Source organism: Oncorhynchus tshawytscha, linkage group LG14 (assembly GCF_018296145.1).
Source record: "Oncorhynchus tshawytscha isolate Ot180627B linkage group LG14, Otsh_v2.0, whole genome shotgun sequence".
Taxonomy (NCBI): domain Eukaryota; kingdom Metazoa; phylum Chordata; class Actinopteri; order Salmoniformes; family Salmonidae; genus Oncorhynchus; species Oncorhynchus tshawytscha.
Window position 1 is genome coordinate 9,528,804 of NC_056442.1, and position 19,960 is coordinate 9,548,763.

At 43.2% G+C, this 19,960-nt stretch overlaps 1 protein-coding gene across 1 annotated transcript; it reads right to left on the minus strand.

Moving 5' to 3' along the window:
* Positions 1-1,251: 1,251 nt before the first annotated feature.
* LOC112267533 (augurin-A-like) lies at positions 1,252-7,225 on the minus strand. Its single transcript, XM_042296600.1, has 4 exons — positions 7,034-7,225; positions 5,267-5,314; positions 4,531-4,691; positions 1,252-1,837 (listed from the first exon to the last, which is right to left on the minus strand). The coding sequence occupies exons 1-4, from the start codon at positions 7,221-7,223 to the stop codon at positions 1,688-1,690; spliced, it is 549 nt and encodes a 182-aa protein (XP_042152534.1). The 5' UTR covers positions 7,224-7,225; the 3' UTR covers positions 1,252-1,687.
* Between the last annotated feature and the right edge of the window lie 12,735 nt (positions 7,226-19,960).

Below are 19,960 nucleotides of genomic sequence, written 5' to 3' on the forward strand. Positions count from 1 at the left end.
TGAACATAATTCCCAGTTGGACATGGCCTCATCTCTCATATGTGTGATTTCTAGCGCCCCTCTCTGGACAACATCTGAATAACACAGCACGGAGCAGAATGGAGCAGGATCAGAGACACATGTTGCTCATTCCAACAAGGACATGTGCAATAAGTGGACGTGACACTATGGTGTTTTATGGAATCAAAACATTGAAATTAGTATGGATGTTATTATTCAAATCTTTGACAGATCAACTTGTTTGTGTTATCAATTAGGGGCAGGAAATCTAACTGGCTGCGTGCGATAAGGCTGATTTGTGTGAATTAGAAAGATGGGAAACAGTGATGTGTGAGTGTAGCTATTCTCAGAATAAATATTCTGGCTTCTGTCCATGTGGTGAGCAGGGAGTGGTGTAGTGTTGACAGAGATGTAGTTTTGACAAGATGGTATACAGCTTATTTCAGAAATGACTTTTCGTAGCAGGTTAGGATAACTTATGAGATGTAAGCTAGGGATCTGAAAGCAATAACATACGGCTCAGAACTTTACTCCCGGTCCATACTGCTGCTTGTCTACAAAGTCGTGCCCCCCCCTTCAGATTTGTTTAGTGTGTGTGTACAGCTACTGCAAAATGCAATAGTTCCCGACAAGACTATGTCTTATCTGTAAGAGACTATGGACATGAACAAATCACTGACAGATATTCCATTGTGCTTCAGAGTGGAACAGTTATCATCCACTGTTGCTAGTTTCTGACTATTTGACAGTTGTATAAGGCAGCCCTATCACAGGGAGCAACTCAAACAACTCAAACACAACACACTTTAATTACACGATAGTAGCAGAAACCGTCCCAATCGGTCAGTGCTATCTGGGAACCTTGGGAGGTCCCAACTCAACAATGAAGTTGACATGTTAAAAATGGTTAAGGTAACGGTTAGGGTTAGATAAGGGTTAAGGTTAGGGTTGTGTTAGGGTTTAGGGTAGAGGGATCCCGGATAGCACTAACTCAGTGGGACAAACCACAGGTTAGAAGGGATAGCACTCACTCCCTAGTTTCTCTTCTCTTTTTCTTCCATTAAACTGTTGACTGTGGTTGGTGCTGCCGTCTCCTCAGCTTGCTGTGTCGCCCCCCCGTTTGCCATTATGTCACCACAATGTTTTGTGATAGATTGGCATCCAATCAACAGGCTGGTTGAGGTACTGCCTGTATCTGTACGGTCTGCTGGTTCACCACACACCGGACACAACATGTACAAGAGTCATGAATTATTAAAGGTTTTTACTGTCTTTATTTAGTTATTCAGACAGATCAACCCAATGCATTGTGGGTCCCATCACAGCATGTACATCAGCAGGTCTCAATCTCCCAGACAGCAAAGGATACCATGTAGAGACAGTGAAACCCAATCCATAGTCTGGGACAAGCATGTCTTAGCTCTATTTCTTGCATTACAGAGAAGGCTACATTACTGTAGGTGTGCAGAATAGCATCAGAGGGATAAGTTGCAGAAGGCAGAAGAGGGAAGCACTTATGTGATTGGGTCGGTTCAGCGATTTTACATAACATATTTGTTTCCTTCCTTTGAAGTAGTCTTCAGGAAGGGAACACATATCTTAATATGTAAAATATCAGAACTATCCCTTTACGCTCATGTGATTTTTATGTTGAGACAGAGAAGCTGAGTAAATCACAGTGGGCCAATTAATAGTAGTCATAATTGACATTGGCGCCGTGTCTGTAGGAATCGGGGTCCTGGGGCCCGATGGGAGCGTTCTCGTCATAATGGTGCTGGCGACCTTGGTCTGACGACCGGGCCAGGTCCATCCAGTAGGACAGGTCAGTCTCAAGCCTCTGTGGGATGGATGGACAGCAAGAGATTAAACGTTAATGAAATCAAGACTCGCTAGAAGACTCGTGAACTTGTTTGAATGAGAGTGAATAGACAAGGTATTAGAAGAGGTGGTGTGTGTATTTGTGTGACAGCTGTAGTTGGAGAGATCGATCTCAAGGACAACTGGAGATACAATGAAATAATATCATAGCAGATGCTTTAATCCAAAGTGACTTGCAGTAGATTGAGTGCATTTTCATATATATATATATACTACCGTTCAAAAGTTTGGGTTCACTTAGATATATCCTTGTTTTTGAAATAACAGCACATGTTTTATCCATTTAAATGACATCAAATTGATCAGGAATACAGTGTAGACATTGTTAATGTTGTAAATGGCTATTGTAGCTGCAAAGGGCTGATTTTTAATGAAATATCTAGACAGGCGTACAGAGGCCCATTCTCAGCAACCATCACTCCTGTGTTCCAATGCCATGTTGTGCTAGACGCCTCATAAGTCCTCAACTGTCAGCTTCATTAAATAGTACTCAACGTCAACAGTGAAGAGGAGACTCCGGGATGCTGGCCTTCTAGGCAGAGTTCCTCTGTCCAGTGTCTGTGTACTCTTGGCCATCTTAATCTTTTATTTTTATTGGCCAGTCTGAGATATGGCTTTTTCTCAGTCGCCTCTTGACGTTGAGACTGGTGTTTTGTGGGTACTATTTAATGAAGCTGCCAGTTGAGGATTTGTGAGGCATCTGTTTCTCAAACTACACACTCTAATGTACTTGTCCTCTTTCTCAGTTGTGCACCGGGGCCTCCCACTCTTCTTTCTATTCTGGTTAGCGCCAGTTTGCGCTGTTCTGTGAAGGGAGTAGTACACAGCGTTGTACGATATCTTCAGTTTCTTGGCAATTTCTCACATGGAATAGCCTTCATTTCACAGAACAAGAATAGACTGACAAGTTTCAGAAGAAATTACTTTGTTTCTGGACATTTTGAGCCTGTAATCGAACCCACAAATGCTGATGCTCCAGATACTCAACTAGTCTAAAGAAGGCCAGTTTTATTGCTTCTTTAATCAGAACAACAGTTTTCAGCTGTGCTAACATAATTACAAAAGGGTTTTCTAATGATCAATTAGCCTTTAAAAATTCTAAACTTGGATTAGCTAACACAACGTGCCATTGGAACACAGGAGTGATTGTGTCTGATAATGGGCCTCTGTACGCCTACTGGATGTAGTAGATATTCCATGAAAAAATCTGCCGTTTCCAGCTACAATAGTAATTTACAACATTAATAATGTCTACACTGTATTTCTGATCAATTTGATGTTATTTTAATGGACAAAAAAACGTGCTTTTCATTCAAAAACAAGGACATTTCTAAGTGACCCCAAACTTTTGAACGGTAGAGTATATAATGTATGACACCAGTGGGAAATCAACCTAAAGTAGTGTAAACATGTTTAAATAGATGAGGTTTTGGAAGGGACGGTGTGTCTGAGCTGGAGTATGACTGGCGTTAGAGGGCAACCTCATGTTCGTCTTGAATAATTAACTGACACGTTTTCTATTAGGCATTTCTGAAGTCAGGGGGCTTTATGTGGCGAGACGGTTTGGACAGGTCTGTCACTGTTGGACGATGGCCGCAGATGTGAGAATAATATTATGGCCCCTCATCGACTGATGTTGGAGCTGGGATGAACTGACACACGCGCACACACACACACACGGGGGCAGCTGATGAGCCCGCTTGGAGACAGGTGTCACAGATACCGACATTAACCCAATCACACAGCCTCGCTAACGGTTATAAAAAATATCAACACACACCTTATAATAGAGCTGTCTGGACAGTGGAGAGAGGTCACACACACACACACACACACACACACACACACACACACACACACACACACACACACACACACACACACACACACACACACACACACACATTTCTAAAAGAACTGTCTGGATGGCGGAGTGGTTGCGTTGTGTTGCTAAGACATTGCTGTAGACGGGAAGTCATGTCTCTGTACAGCCTCTATGAGACTGAAGCAAACACAAAGACTGACCTTTTCATATGTTCACCTATCATTCCTGTAAATGCCACCATGGGACTTATACAAGGATGGAAAAAATAATCAGAGGTTCAATAACCATATTAAAGGGAAATAATTCAGATTAGATTAAAGGTACAAGGAACATAACTAGGAACATAATAGGAATGTGCTTGTACTGTGGTCTACATTATTCCTGTAAGTCAGTTATTTGTAATATCACATGGAATTGTATATTTAAGTAATAAGGCATGAGAGGGTGTGGTATATGGCCTATACACCACGGCTAACGGCTGTTCTACCGTCGTGCCTGGAAACAGCCCTTAGCCATTGGTCAGATACCACAAACAACCAAGGTGCCTCATTGGTATTATAAACTGGTTACCAACGTAATTAGAGCAGTAAAAATAAATGTTCTGTCATACCCGTGGTATACGGTCTGATATAACACGGCTGTCAGCCAATCAGCATTCAAGGCTCAAACCACCCAGTTCATAATACATGATAGTATAAGATGCAGTTGTAGTTTACTCGATCCGATTACTGTAAGGACTGTAGGAATGTTTTACTGACCAATGGGTAAAGCATCTGTGTGTGCAGAGTGCAGTGTATTGTGAAGGGCGCAGTGTGCAGTGCACCTACCGCCTCGTCATAACCCATGTGCATAAATTGCATGATCCATTGCTGCACATCTGGCCTGCTGCGGTCCCAGATGTTCCTCTTGGGCCTCCGTAGGGAGGTCAGGAACTCTTTGGCCTTGGAGGGGGTCATTGCCACCCCCACAGGCGTCGTACCTCCGCCCACTACGGAAATACAGGCAGGAGAGGTTAAGGGACAAGTTGCGGATGTAAAGACGTCAATAAGCACACCTGTTTGCCCACAGCAGGGTCGGAGGCAGGGGGAAGTGTGCAGGGAGTAGGGGAGCTGTCAGTGACTGAGAGACAGAGTGGTTCTGACCGACTAGCAGCAGCCAGGACAGACAGGAGAGGAGCCTAAAGGCTGCATCAGCGACACTCTATAAATATCAACGGGTGTCTTTAGATTATTTATAAGACTCATAAAGGCATCATCATCTGAAACTGTCACTTATCAATCCAGACACGGATCCCACAGAGGACTGCGTGTGTGGAGGCCTGTCTGAACTTGACAGGGCTATTCCAAGCTAGACAAGTGTGAAAAGTTTACCGCCTGAGGTGGATTTGTCGATAAAGTTCTTTTTTTAAAACATTTTTATTGAACCTTTATTTAACTAAGCGAGTGAAAAAGGTGAATTGTTTTCCTGGCGTGTATGACGCAGACATATGTGGATGTAGTGTGGCTCAGTGTAGTCAGTGTGTGTGTAGCCTCAGCTGTGAGAAACAGCCATAATCCATATTACCATCTCTTTTCTTCAGTAGTCTGTGGAGCTTGCTCTCCGCTGTGCCATCTGTTGGAGACGCACAGACAAAAGAGGTTAAAGAAAGACAAAGCAGATATATTGTACTTGATCTAAACATTGCATCAGTTTGTATTAACTGTTATATCACTATTACGAAAGACGTACGCTGAGCGTACAAAATATTTGCATTGAGTTGCACCCCCTTTCGGCCTCAGAACAGCCTCCATTCGTCGGAGCGTGGACTCCACAAGGTGCTGGCCCATGTTGACTCCTATGCTTCCCACAGTTGGGTCAAGTTGGCTGGATGTTTTTGGGCAGTGAGCCTGTTTGTTTATTTTGAAGAACATTTGCCATTGTAACCTCACCCACCGAATGCACTCTTGACTCCTTTCAATGCGCACCACAATTCTGTTTCTCTGAATTGCCTTGTGAAAGCCTAACACTGTAATGATTATATTTTATAATTTAGCTAATCGTGTTGGCAATAGAACACACTTTTAAATCATGCCCACCTGACCCAGATTGAGATTTAGAATGGAACGTTTGAGGATTGCGTAAACAACAACAGTAATTGTGTGATTGCAGGGTTGTGTTCCAAACGAAACAACTACAACTATGCTTGCTGTAGTTCCTCAAATGGCACAGCTAAAAAATAAAAATAAACATATAATTGAAGACTCTTCTTTGAGTTATAAAAGTGCATTGAAATTGCTTAGGAACCAGTTAGACCTCACACTCAAACAATTTAAATGGTTTTGTCTTATGTTGCACCTACCCCACATTCTCCAGGAACATTATCATCATGTTACAGAATATATCCAGAGTATTTTCAGATTTTGTTTTCAACAAATATGGGGAAAAGTACAATAAAATGGACATAAAATCAACAGTGTAATGTTTGGATTCAGTCTTATGTCAGGTGTGCCCAACTTTGGTCTAATCATGTTCCCATAATCTCCAAACGGTTCCCTTTCAATTGTTACCATGGTTATGCATAGGCGTTTGCATGTTTATTCTGTCAGAAACATTTCAATGTAGCCCTATCAATACAGGCCCATTCCCACAAGTGTAAAGGGTCATGGACGTGTTGTATAAATGTAGTTCTTTAAATGCAGTGGGGTGTGGTTTGATGGCCGGTTAGAGAGGTAGTGAGCAGAGACCTTCTTCCTCTAGCTAGCAGACACTAGACGGTAGGAGGGTGATATTCACGGACAAACAATGTGACACGAGGGTGTGAAATCCTCCCTCCAGGAGCTGTGGTTTGGTTTGACCTCCTTTTGTCCTCCACACACAAATACTTCAATCCATCTCCCCCCTTTTTTTTTTAACTCTCCCTCCCTCTTGCTATTCTCTTGGTTTTACTTCTTTTTTTTCTCCCTCTCTTCTAACCATTATTCTTTCTCCCGGTGAGCTTCAAAAATCAAAGCTTCCTACAGAGCATCCAAGGTGGTGGCTACAAGGCGGATAGAATAGCCACTGAACTCTTTCAAAATCAGACGTCACACTTGTCCTCAAGGAGAAGAAAAAAATCCAGTCTTGGCCGATCTCAGCAATTTCGAAAAAGAGTGAGATGGGAAAAATATTGAGACAGGCGTGCAGGCCCCCTTTTCGAAAATCTCTATTCTAAGTAACAATTTTGTCACGTGGCAACATACTATGACATTTGAATGCATCAACCTGCAAATTTACAGTATACATGTGATGGGTCTGTGAGTACACTCAATCACAAATGTACAATATGAATGTGAGTGACGGAAGGGTTTTTACCTGAGTGAGCGCAGTAGGAGAGGAAGACCGTTAGCAGTAGAACCTGCAGACAGAGGTTGTGGAAAGCCATGGTCTCCGTCTCTGTCCCAGATGTCTCTCTGAGCTTCGGGAAGCAGTGGGTAGAAGAAGCGGGAAGAGAATCGGGAGCAGTGGAAGCAGGAGTCTCCCCACAGGCCCAGAGAACAAACATTCCTCCCTGGAGGAAAACCTGCTTGTGCCGGTTCAGGAATGTCATAAAAGGAAGACCCAGCCACACAGAAGCACTCGGTCATTCTCTCTCATTCAATGTGTGGGTGATATGTTTGTTGGATGGGTAACGCTTTATTTGGATGGTCCATCTGTAGACGCTCTACAGACGGTCTACAAGCTATTAGTAACACTTCAACTAACTATCTACTAACCACAACCTTATCCTGGCCCTAAACTTAACACTTACCCTAACCCTTATTCTAAACCTAGCCCTAACCATCTGAGGCAGTTGCTAATCAACAGATACTTGCAACAAACTAGCTTTAGGGGTCCCGAGTGGCGCAGCGGTCTAAGGCACTGCATGTCAGTGCTAGAGGCGTCACTATAGACCCTGGTTCGATTCCAGGCTGTATCACAACAGGCCGTGATTGGGAGACCCATAGGGCGGAGCACAATTGGCCCAGTGTTGTCCAGGTTAGGGTTTGGCCGGGAAAGGCCGTCATTGTAAATACGAATTTCTTCTTAACTGACTTACCTGGTTAAATAAAAAAATCTAAAAATGAGCATCTGTAGAGAATGGACTTTTTGGGACTATCCAAATAAAGTGTGACTGAGCATTACTACATCTAGAGTAGTGTCCGTTTAAGATATTGTGCTTTCTCTTACAGAGATAATCTGATGTTTTTCTGTCAAATGTCTTCACACAGAAAGTGGGAATTGTAACTGTCAAACAACTTGTCAAGCCTGATCAATGATGTCAGAGAAACACAGAAGAATGTCCTCAAAGACAACGCAGAAAACCTCCATATCATATTTCCTCCACATAGTCGGCAGTAAATGGTAGTTTTCCTGTGTGCTTTTTTTCAGACCAAGTAGTAACTTAACAAATTGCATCATGATGCTGCAATCAACAAATCGGGGACCATGTTTATGGAACACAACTCAAGGAAGTTTTCCCCTGGGGCATGTTTCCATGCAGAAAGAGCAAAATATCTCAAGGGAAGGACAGATGTTTCTGAACATGAAAAAACACATCCCCACAGAGAGAAAAAAAAAACTTTTGAATTTCATTTCCTTACTTTACTTTGAAGTTTGTCGAAGCCCCACGATCATGGAGACTAGTCCTCTCTACACAGGTAGGGGGCAGTACATTTGATTTGAAATTGTTCCAATTCTGCACCCTTTTCCCAGTACCAGTCAAAAGTTTGGACACACCTACTCATTCAAGGGTTTTTTCTTTATTTGTACTATTTTCTACTTTGTAGAGTAATAGTGAAGACATTAAAACTATGAAATAACACATATGGAAACATATGTAAAGTGTTAAACAAATCAAAATATATTTTTGATTTGAGATTATTCAAAGTAGCCACCCTTTGCCTTGATGACAGCTTTGCACAATCTTGGCATTCTCTCAACCATCTTCATGAGGTAGACACCTGGAATGCATTTCAATTAACAGGTGTACCTTGTTAAAAGTTAATTTGTGGAATTTCTTTCCTTCTTAATGTGTTTGAGCTAATCAATTGTGTTGTGACAAAGCAGGGATGGTATACAGAAGATTTACCAAGTCCATATTATGGCAGGAACAGCTCGAATAAGAAAAAAGAAACGACAATCCATCCTTACTTTAAGACATGAAGGTCAGTCAATGCAGAAAATGTCAAATACTTTGAAAGTTTCTTCAAGTGCAGTCGCAAAATCGCTGTGAAGAAACTGTCTCATGAGGATCGCCACAGGAAAGAAAGACCCTCTGCTGCAGAGGATAAGTTAATTAGTTACCAGCCTCAGATTGCAGCCCAAATAAATGCTTCACAGAGTTCAAGTAACAGACCAGTGGCGACCCGTCATTCAGGGCAGGGCCCCACCTGTTTGCAAACAATATAACAATATAAAAAAAACATTTAATTAAAGCTGCATAAATAAAGCCACATCTGGGGTGGCAGGTAGCCTAGCGGTTAGAGCATTGGGCCAGTAACCAGTAAGGTTGCTGGATCGAATCCCTGAGCTGACAAGGTAAAAATCTGTCATTCTGCCCCTGAACAAGACAGTTAACCCACTGTTCCCTGGTAGGCTGTCATTGTAAATAAGAATTTGTTCTTAACTGACTTGCCTGGTTACATCTTTTTTTTAAATGTAAAAATACAAACATGGTTTCTTTTTTGCTTTCTTGAGTAAGGCATCTTCAAAATGCAGGTGTTTCAGCCTAGGTCAGTGCTTTCTGTGGTGGTGGGGCAAGCCAGCAGAAAATACAAAGTATTGCGCCTGATTGGCTCAGTTTTCTGTCACTCATGGGACAGTACGTCACCCCTAAGTCTAAGGTTAAAGCTCTAAAAATGTTTCCCCTTGGGTTCTGCCATAGAGTTCTATTAGAAGCGTCCATCCAAGAAGGCTCAAGGTCATTGGCCACAGATAGAATGACATCAAATCACATTATATCCACAGTAGCTTTGGACTGATCATGTCAACATCTTACTTTCAAAATCTTATCTAGCAGTCATCATCATGAATGAAGTTGACAACTACTGGCAAATTATTTTTAATCCTTGTCATATGAAGAGAAATAATGAAGAGAAATTATAGATAAAACGTATCGGTGTTCATCGGCCATTGAACATAAAAGATTGAGTTGTTTGGAAGGAATCCGTGGCTAACTGCAAGCAGTGCAAAGCAATTAGTAACAGTAGCCTGCTATTCAATGGAGTGGCTGTGTGTTTTTTTCCCCAGAGTTCCCACCAGAGAATGACAGACTTTGATGACAAAACCGGCGCGCCACCTTCATGTTGAAGTGAGAACAGCACAACAAGGTGAGTCGAAAAATGTATTGCATGCTGCTGCATAAATGATGTAATATGCCAGGAAGATATGTATACTGTAGCTAAGAAAGTAATACTAAGTGTATGCTGTGTTGTAAGTTGTTAGTAGCCCATGTGCCTCACCATAATGATTTGGTCTATTTTCACCTCTTAATTTCGCTCGTTACTGTTCTGACTCGGTGGTGCTGCACACGTAGCCTATAACCTGTTTTTGAGAAATGTCATCATCTAATATTGTAAGAGGTTTCAATGTCTGCTTATATGCCCCCTTGATCTGACTTGGTGTACAGGGAAAATACTGTAAGAGCGGCCCATGTTTTGCATTCTGTCACTGTACATTTCAAAAGCGCTGAACATATAGTTATGTTGACTTTGTCCTTCGTCGCTCGCTCATTAATTTCTTAATTGAAATGACGGAATGTCTCTTATCCGCTCATTGTTCCCTTAAGCCATAGTTTGTACATCTCACTTGTCAGTAGAAACCACATTTGTTTAAGCAAGTCAGCCGTATCAGTTATGTTTTTTAAACAGGCAGTCAACGAGACTGAATGAATTGTTTCGTTGCCAGACAAGGCTCCACTGCCAGCCAGGTGTAGCGGTGGTAAGGATTCACTCCATGGTGCCTGAAAAGAAAGCTCTGCTGTTGGGACAGCTTTAACAGTTTGTGGGCACCACTTGTCGCTGTTATAGTGCAATTAATGTATTATTTAGTGTAGTGTAGTGTCAACGCTGGCATGAATAAAAAAAATGTACATGCTAAAATCGCCACTGTAACAGACAAATCTCAACATCAACTGTTCAGAGGAGACTGCATGAATCAGAGGCCTTCATGGTGGAATTTCTGCAAAGAAACCACAACTAAAGGACACCAATTATAAGAAGAGACTTGCTTGGGCCAAGAAACACAAGCAATGGACATTAGACCGGTGGAAATCAGTCCTTTGGTCTGATGAGTCCAAATTTGAGATTTTTGGTTCCAACTGCCGAGTCTTTGTGAAACGCAAAGTAGGTGAACGAATGATCTCCTCATGTGTGGTTCCCACCATGAAGCATGGAGGAGGAGGTGTGATGGTGTGGTGGTGCTTTTCTGGTGACACTGTCAGTGATTTATCTAGAATTCAAGGCACACTTAACCAGCATGGGCTACCACAGCATTCTGCTGCAATACGCCATCCCATCTAGTTTGCTCTTAGTGGTAGTAGTATCATTTGTTTTTCAACAGGGCAATGACCCAAAACGCACATCCAGGCTGTGTAAGGGCTATTTGATCAAGGAGATTGATGGTGCTGCATCAGATGACCTGGCCTCCACAATCACCTGACTTCGACCCAATTGAGATGGTTTGGGATGAGTTGGACCGCAGAGTGAAAGAAAAGCAGCCAACAAGTGCTCAGCATATGTGGGAGCTCCTTCAAGTCTGTTGGAAAAGCTTTCCTCATGAAACTGGTTGTGAGAATGTCAAGAGTTTGCAAAGCTGTCATCAAGGAAAAGGGTTGCTACTTTGAAAAAATACAAATATTTGTTTAACACTTTTTTGATTACTACATGATTCCATACGTGTTATTTCATTGTTTTGATGTCTTCACTATTATTCTACAATGTAGAAAATTGTAAAAAATGAAGAAAAACCCTTGAATGAGTAGTTGTGTCCAAACTTTTGACTAGTACTAGTAAAAAATGTCCCTACTTTTGACCAGGTCCCATAGGACAATAAAGGGAACACGGTGCCGTTTGAGACGCAAACTCAGGAATCTCCCAAAACATGACAGTCATCCAAGATGACACCCCCACGTTTAAGACATACTGCAACCTCGTCCTTGTCTGCTCTCTGCTGAAGGTAGGAGAGCTGTTAAAGGCATTATAAGTGAAATCAATAATTGGATATATTACCATCAGTTCTCTTTCTCTTCAGTGCTGATGGGGACAGGAGGCAAGGAAACAATGTGCTCTCTTATTGTGTTGAATACCTCATTGACCCTCTCTGCAGATTGCAAATCAAGGAATGATGTGTTTGTTAGTGTGGCATTGTGAAAATGTATCAGTGTCTATTCCAGATTATGGACAAACCATCTTTATCCTTGTCCCTAGGAGACATGGAACAGCTCCTGGTCCATTTCTTATTGCGGTGTACAGACAGTATACCAAAAGTAAATTAAAAACACAGGATACAACAAGACTCACCTCTAGGCCTGTTGTCCGCCTCAATCTGAAATATTTATTAATATACTCAATAAAATTGTTTACAAGAAAGAAATCCCCTCCAGCAAAGCGTAGGACCACAAAATGTACCATATGTTTTTAATACACACTAATTGGCTACCAGTCTGTTGGTAGATATATACAGTGGGGAGATCAAGTATGTGATACACTGCCGATTTTGCAGGTTTTCCTACTTACAAAGCATGTAGAGGTATGTCGTTTTTGTCATAGGTACACTTCAACTGTGAGAGACGGAATCTAAAACCAAAATCCAGAAAATCACATTGCATGATTTTTAAGTAATTAATTAGCATTTTATTGCATGACATAAGTATTTGATCACCTACCAACCAGTAAGAATTCCAGCTCTCACATACCTGTTAGTTTTTCTTTAAGAAGCCCTCCTGTTCTCCACTCATTACCTGTATTAACTGCACCTGTTTGAACTCGTTACCTGTATAAAAGACACCTGCCCACACACTCAATCAAACAGACTCCAACCTCTCCACAATGGCCAAGAACAGGGAGCTGTGTAAGGACATCAGGGATAAAATTGTAGACCTGCACAAGGCTGGGATGGGCTACAGGACAATGGGCAAGCAGCTTGGTGAGAAGGCAACAACTGTTAGCGCAATTATTAGAAAATGGAAGAAGTTCAAGATGACGGTCAATCACCCTCGGTCTGGGGCTCCATGCAAGATCTCACCTCGTGGGGCATCAATGATCATGAGGAAGGTGAAGGATCAGGCCAGAACTACACGGCAGGACCTGGTCAATGACCTGAAGAGAGCTGGGACCACAGTCTCAAAGAAAACCATTAGTAACACAATACGGCGTCATGGATTAAAATCCTGCAGCGCACGTAAGGTCCCCCTGCTCAAGCCAGCGCATGTCCAGGCCCGTCTGAAGTTTGCCAATGACCATCTGGATGATCCAGAGGAGGAATGGGAGAAGGTCATGTGGTCTGATGAGACAAAAATAGAGCTTTTTGGTCTAAACTCCACTCGCCGTGTTTGGAGGAAGAAGGATGAGTACAACCCCAAGAGCACCATCCCAACCGTGAAGCATGGAGGTGGAAACATCATTCTTTGGGGATGCTTTTCTGCAAAGGGGACAGGATGACTGCACCGTATTGAGGGGAGGATGGATGGGTCCATGTATTGCGAGATCTTGACCAACGACCTCCTTCCCTCATTAAGAGCATTGAAGATGGGTCGTGGCTGGGTCTTCCAGCATGACAACGACCCGAAACACACAGCCAGGGCAACTAAGGAGTGGCTCCGTAAGAAGCATCTCAAGGTCCTGGAGTGGCCTAGCCAGTCTCCAGACCTGAACCCAATAGAAAATCTTTGGAGGGAGCTGAAAGTTCATATTTCCCAGCGACAGCCCTGAAACCTGAAGGATCTGGAGAAGGTCTGTATGGAGGAGTGGGCCAAAATCCCTGCTGCAGTGTGTGCAAACCTGGTCAAGAACTACAGGAAACGTATGATCTCTGTAATTGCAAACAAAGGTTTCTGTACCAAATACTAAGTTCTGCTTTTCTGATGTATAAAATACTTGTCATGCAATAAAATGCAAATTAATTACTTAAAAATCTGGATTTCTGGATTTTTGTTTTAGATTCCGTCTCTCACAGTTGAAGTGTATCTATGATAAAAATTAGACCTCTGCATGCTTTGTAAGTAGGAAACACTGCCGATTTTGCAGGTTATCAAATACTTGTTCTCCCCACTGCATATCATTGCCTATGGGATCAAATATGTCTCTTTATCTTGTTAGTAAATTAGATCCAATACATTTACCAATGCAAGCATTTGATCACATTCCATTGTTTACTAGGGCAAGATGAAATTAATGAAAGTATTTCCCTGTGCTTCAAAGCAAGCCATCCTTCTGCAGGCGATGTTCAGTTAATGGTAGATTAGGCTTTCAGGGAGCCACTGCTTCACCCACTGACAGGACGCTATGGCAAACATCTGTCAGCCTGCAGACTGACTCCTCCTTAAGAGTCAAGACACACAGAGAACTCAGCTGCTGTGGCTTGCATGGGAGTCACACGACAGACCCCTCAGTCTGTAAGGCACATACACGCAGGGGACAATCCCCTTGTGATTAGCATGTGATAATCTGTGAATAGCATTATAAACTGGGATGGAACACACCTTAACCTTGGAGTTTGAATGGTTTGCCTGGCACGTACCCTTAGAGTGAGAGGATCAGTCTGTGATCCTGTGAGAGGAAGGAATACCTGCACTCAGCGCAGGCCTGGTCTTTGCTGTGAAACAGGGTTCAAAGAGAAGTCAGAGAGATGGGCGAAAATCTCTCTCTTGCACACACACACACACTGGGGGAATAACTAACACTTAAGATGGGTAGATTCTGAGAAATAGGAGAAAGGTCACGCTTCATGAGATTTGTACATAACACACAGCATCTTAATGCTCCTTTGGTGTGTGATTTCTTAGAGCTGTCAGCCGTAGATAAGTGTTTAGGTGTACTGTGTATCTACGAGGATGATACACACTACACCATCTCTACATCCACCTATCCCCTCCGTCCATCTGTTACCATGGCAACTGGGGGAGGGCTTGTTCTTTAAAGTGTGTGTTCATGGTCAAATTTCCCCGCATGATCAACCCACACCCCACTACACAGCATGCCCTATGCCCTGCCACCACAGGCCACTACACAGCATGCCCTATGCCCTGCACCACTACACAGCATGCCCTATGCCCTGCCACCACAGGCCACTACAGAGCATGCCCTATGCCCTGCCACCACACAGTATTTCATATTCACTGCCTCTCTCTGATCTCTCTCAGCCAGCATGACATGCAGTTGCTGCCTGCCAGGGGAAAGAACACACAGATATGAAGAGGGAAAAAAATTAATTGGAGAATTCAAACACATCCACATCACTGCTCTTTGAATCACTCAATAGTAAGTTACAGACATCTCTGGTATGTGAATTTAAATAGGGATGATTACACGGATTAAGCAAGTTATTTTTAGTTCAAGAATAAACTAAATCTGTGTTCAGGAAACTAGACCCGAGTAGTAGGTTTAACCAAGCCAGGATTCTGACAGACAAACATGTTGATAGCTGCTGCAAAGATTGTACTTTTCCATGAATCAATTGTTTAACCATTTTAAACTTGTGCACCAAGCACATCTTCTGAGAGGAGAGCTTTGCATGCAACGGCTGTTCAAGACAAGTTTAAAGAAACAGACTTTTCACAAGAAGTAAAGATCCAGGGCCCTGGGAGTTTAATTGGGTCGTAGAAAGGCGGTTTCACACACAGAACACATACAGATTTATTGTTCATGGACACAAAACAAAGCAAAGTCAAGTGTATGAGAGACCTGATCTGGTGTCAACATGTGTTCTCTGTCTATCACACATACAGTACTGAGCATCAGATGACCTCCATGCAGAGGTACGTGTCACTATATGTCTTTTCCAGGGTCCTCTGAGGACATAGAGTAGGCCTCTATATACAATTTGGTTGGTTCCAGTTCTGGTCCCGTAATCATAAAGCATCTCAGAGTAGGAGTGCTGATCTAGGATCCGTTTTTAATTTTAGATCACAATTCATTAGATTACATGGACAGGGGGGCTTACATGGACAGCATTCCTACTCTGAGTCTCTTGATACGGCCCTAGATCTAAGCTCAGCCCCCCTCCCCTTATCCATATACTCTTATTATTTTGGATCTAAAAAAGGCTGAACTGATCCTACACCGGTTTTTATATACATCGTTGTGGTTCTGGTTCCTCACTCCTCGTCAGGGTCGGACAGCTCATAGCCCAGGCAGCTGGCGGAGGGGAAGTGAGCCCAGAAGGTTCTGGACAGGTCTTCAATCTTCTCATAACCAGCATGTTCGCGCAGAGCCTCCACCCAGCCGAAGAAGTAGAGGTGGTCAGAGCCCAGTTGGGCATGCTGCGCTTCTCACACCCCACATCTGCTGCTGGAAAACCAATGAGAGCTCGAGAATGGATGAGGATGTCAAAAGGGAACCAATCAGAGGTTGAGTGAATGATACTGCACTTCACTAAGACTGGACACATGACACAACTTGACATGTTGATAGCTGTTTACTACATACATTATTTTCAGTGTAATACACAATCTGTATTCATTGATTATACATGTGTGTTTGTGACATTGATAGAACCACCGTACAGAACCTTTGCTAAAGGGCAGTCTGCCTCACCAATGGGAAAATCTACACTGCAATTTTCCCACTTCCCAGCCTCCCTGCTACACCAACCATAACAGCCTCGTTCATTTCTCAATGTTCACCTCTCTGTCACCCCTTCACTACAACCTGAGCTTAAGCCGCATTCCTTTAACCAAAGTCAATAAAATACCTTGTAAAAAACGGCTTCTCTTCGAATTGAAACCAAAGCCCCTGTTGAGCATCTCAGGCCTATGGTTGATTAAAGACCAGTCTGGAGCGAGTGGCTCCGGACATCCCCTAGGCCCAGAGATGGGCCTCCCACTGTGGGGTGGTGGGAGAGAGGGCCAGGTCCACACTGGGAAAGCAGGCTGGGACAACAACACTCCACAGCTCCCAACTCAAACGTAACAACGGTGTGAGTGAGAGACTATAGAAATATGATGATAACTGAACACCACCATGTAGTGTGGAGGCTCCAAGGAAGTCTTCTCTCACATATGTCCCTCTGACCTCTCTCCTGGCCTCTTGCTGTGTGTGTACATACACTGAATGTACAAAACATTAAGAACACCTTCCTAATATTGAGTTGCACCCCCCCCATCCTTTTGCCCTCAGAACAGCCTCAGTTCGTCAGGGCATGGACTCTACTAGGTGTTCCACAGGGATGCTGGCCCATGTTGACTCCAATGATTCCCACAGTTAAAAAAAAAAAAAGTATTGTTTTTTTAAAACCTTTATTTAACCAGGCAAGTCAGTTAAGAACAAATTCTTATTTTCAATGACAGCCTGGGAACAGTGGGTTAACTGCCTGTTCAGGGGCAGAACGACAGATTTGTACCGTGTCAGCTCGGGGGTTCGAACTTGCAACCTTCCGGTTACTAGTCCAACGCTCTAACCACTAGGCTACCCCTGTGTCAAGTTGGCTGGATGTCCTTTGAGCGGTGAACCATTCTTAATACATACGGGAAACTGTTGAGCGTGGAAAAACCCAGCAGCATGGCAGTTCTTGACCAACTTAAACCGGTGCACCTCACACCTACTACCATACCCGTTTGTCTTTCCCATTCACCCTTTGCATGGCACACATACACAATCCATCTATGTCTCAATACTTCTTTATCCTGTCTCCTCCCCTTCGTCTACACTGATTTAAGTGACATCAATAATGGATCACAGCTTTCACCTGGATTCACCTGGTCAGTCTGTCATGAAAAGAGCAGGTGTTCTTAATGTTTTGTTCACTCAGTGTAAGTCTTCAAGCTACAGTTGCACAACTCAACATATTGAAATCAACATTGCTCGGGTTGGTTTGATTGAATCCAACCCCATCTTGTAACCCCTGGTTACCCAGTCTCCCGGTAACACACACTCACCTTTGCCATCTTCTCTTGCTGTTTCCTCAGCCCCTGCGTTAGAGGGAGAAAAGACAATAACTATTCATACTGAAGGCACCCTATGGGTCTTCACGGTGACTCACACAGCCCTGTTGATGGGTGACTTGTGACAAAACAGAGATAAAGTGAATTAGTCTAGCTAGTGTTCTCAGTTATAAAGTGGATTTCATTGTACCAATCTCTCTTTCTCACTAGGATTGAGGAGTGCTTTTAAAAAAATCTCTGTCTATCAACTCCCCCCCCCCCTCCATCTTTGTCTCTATCTCTGACATTGCCCAACACGCTGGGCAGGCAGCAGCAGATTAACAGACGGGGGTGTTGCAGATAGAGAGAGGGAGATGGGGGCAGCGAGGTGGAAAACAGGGGATGAAGAGGATATGGAGCGGCTGACTGCTAAGTGCTGCGCCTGGCCCTGGACTGCTCTGACATTCAGACATTCACAGCCTTTATTAAATCTCCTCGGAGGATAGGAGGGTCGCGGCAGATCAATGAAGAAGTAAGTAAAGGCCAGTGGAGAAACACAAACCTGGATTCAGCTACTATTTGAATACATTTCAACATACTTTATTCTGGGCTTGATTGAGCTTGCCTGGCACAATAGAACCAATAGAATAGTCGGAAAAATACAAACCCTGCCCATCTGGCACTCCAGGCAGACCGAAGCAAACGCTAAACGTATTAGAAATGTCTTGAATAGTATTTGGACCCAGGTCTGGGAGGATACATAGAGGATGGGAAAGATAAACGCTCAGCTTGGTCAACAGAGACTAGAGAGAGCTAAGCACTGTAGGCACACAGTGTAATACTTCTACCGTCTCAATGAAAACGAAAGGGGGAGAGAGAAAGCGAAAGAAGGGAATGAACTGCGACTGGTCTATTCTGACCCACATAACCCACAACCAGCTGCTTTTCCATCAGAACAACGCCATTTCCACTCAATCAAATATCTCGGAGTGATGTTGTGACAAAAGCTCTGTCTCTCTGAATAGCCAATACTGCACATGCATTGTGTAGTCAAGGCAAGCAGGAAGAAGCTCTATTCAATTAAATATACAGTATTGTGGTGTGTTGTTGAAGAAACGGTACCAACGGTCCTTGTACCAATACAAAGAACACTGTATATCATGGGAGGGCATCCGTTTCAGTTGAAAGAAAAACCTTCAAAACCTTCTCCTCGTATTCCACAATAAAATCCAAGTTGACAGAAAAATGTGTGACTTTAAACAATGTAAAGAGATATGTTGAGGACTAAACTTCATATTTGGTGCATCGAGACAGAACCCAGTAAAAACACTATAATCAATACATGTCTTATGTGTTGCTGTTGACTGTACCGGCTGTTAAAATGTCAGAAGGTTACATTCCTAGTGAACTAATGGACAACATTCCCTCAGGGGAAACAAACTATCTCCAAGGTAATTAGTTCCAGTTGACGGTTTCTGAGAGTTGCTCCAGACTGCAGTAAGAGACAACAGCAGGCCAATAACAGTCTCATTCAGATGTAACATTCAACATCTCAATAGTGGAGGATTCCTCTCTCCATCTCTTATCCATTTATAGCACAAAGAGTGGAGAACCCAGTAGAGAGGTAGTGCACTTTTCTCTGTTCTTTCACATCAGCCCACAGGGATATTGGAGAGATGAACTGAAGAGAGGCCGCCACCACTTCAGACTTGAGTTTCATCCAAGTTCACCTCACAATCCAATACTAACCCTATGCGCAAAACAGGTTCAAATGACATTGAAGAGATGTCTTGTACTCACACGGACCGTCATGGTTGCCTTCCGTTATCACTGATGAAAATGACGCAGGCTCGGAGGCTCTCACCACTGTGGAGTCCTAACAGGCTGACTTACCTATTAGAGAGAGGAGAGAGCCAGCAGGACGACCCAGAGCAGCATTGAGACACAAAGACGAGGCATGGTTCTGCACGGCGGTAGGCCGCACAAAGACAGAAACACAACTACAACCTGTGAGAAATTGTCACAGCGTTTACACCCCCACAGAGTTCTGCTCATTCTGTAACATCTTAAGGTTCATCTTGGGGAGAGGAGTTGTGCAAGAGAACGACACAACAAAGTAGGTTTGAATAAAGCAGGAAGACTAAGAGCTACATTTAACATTTTGAAGGTACATTTCGGATTTT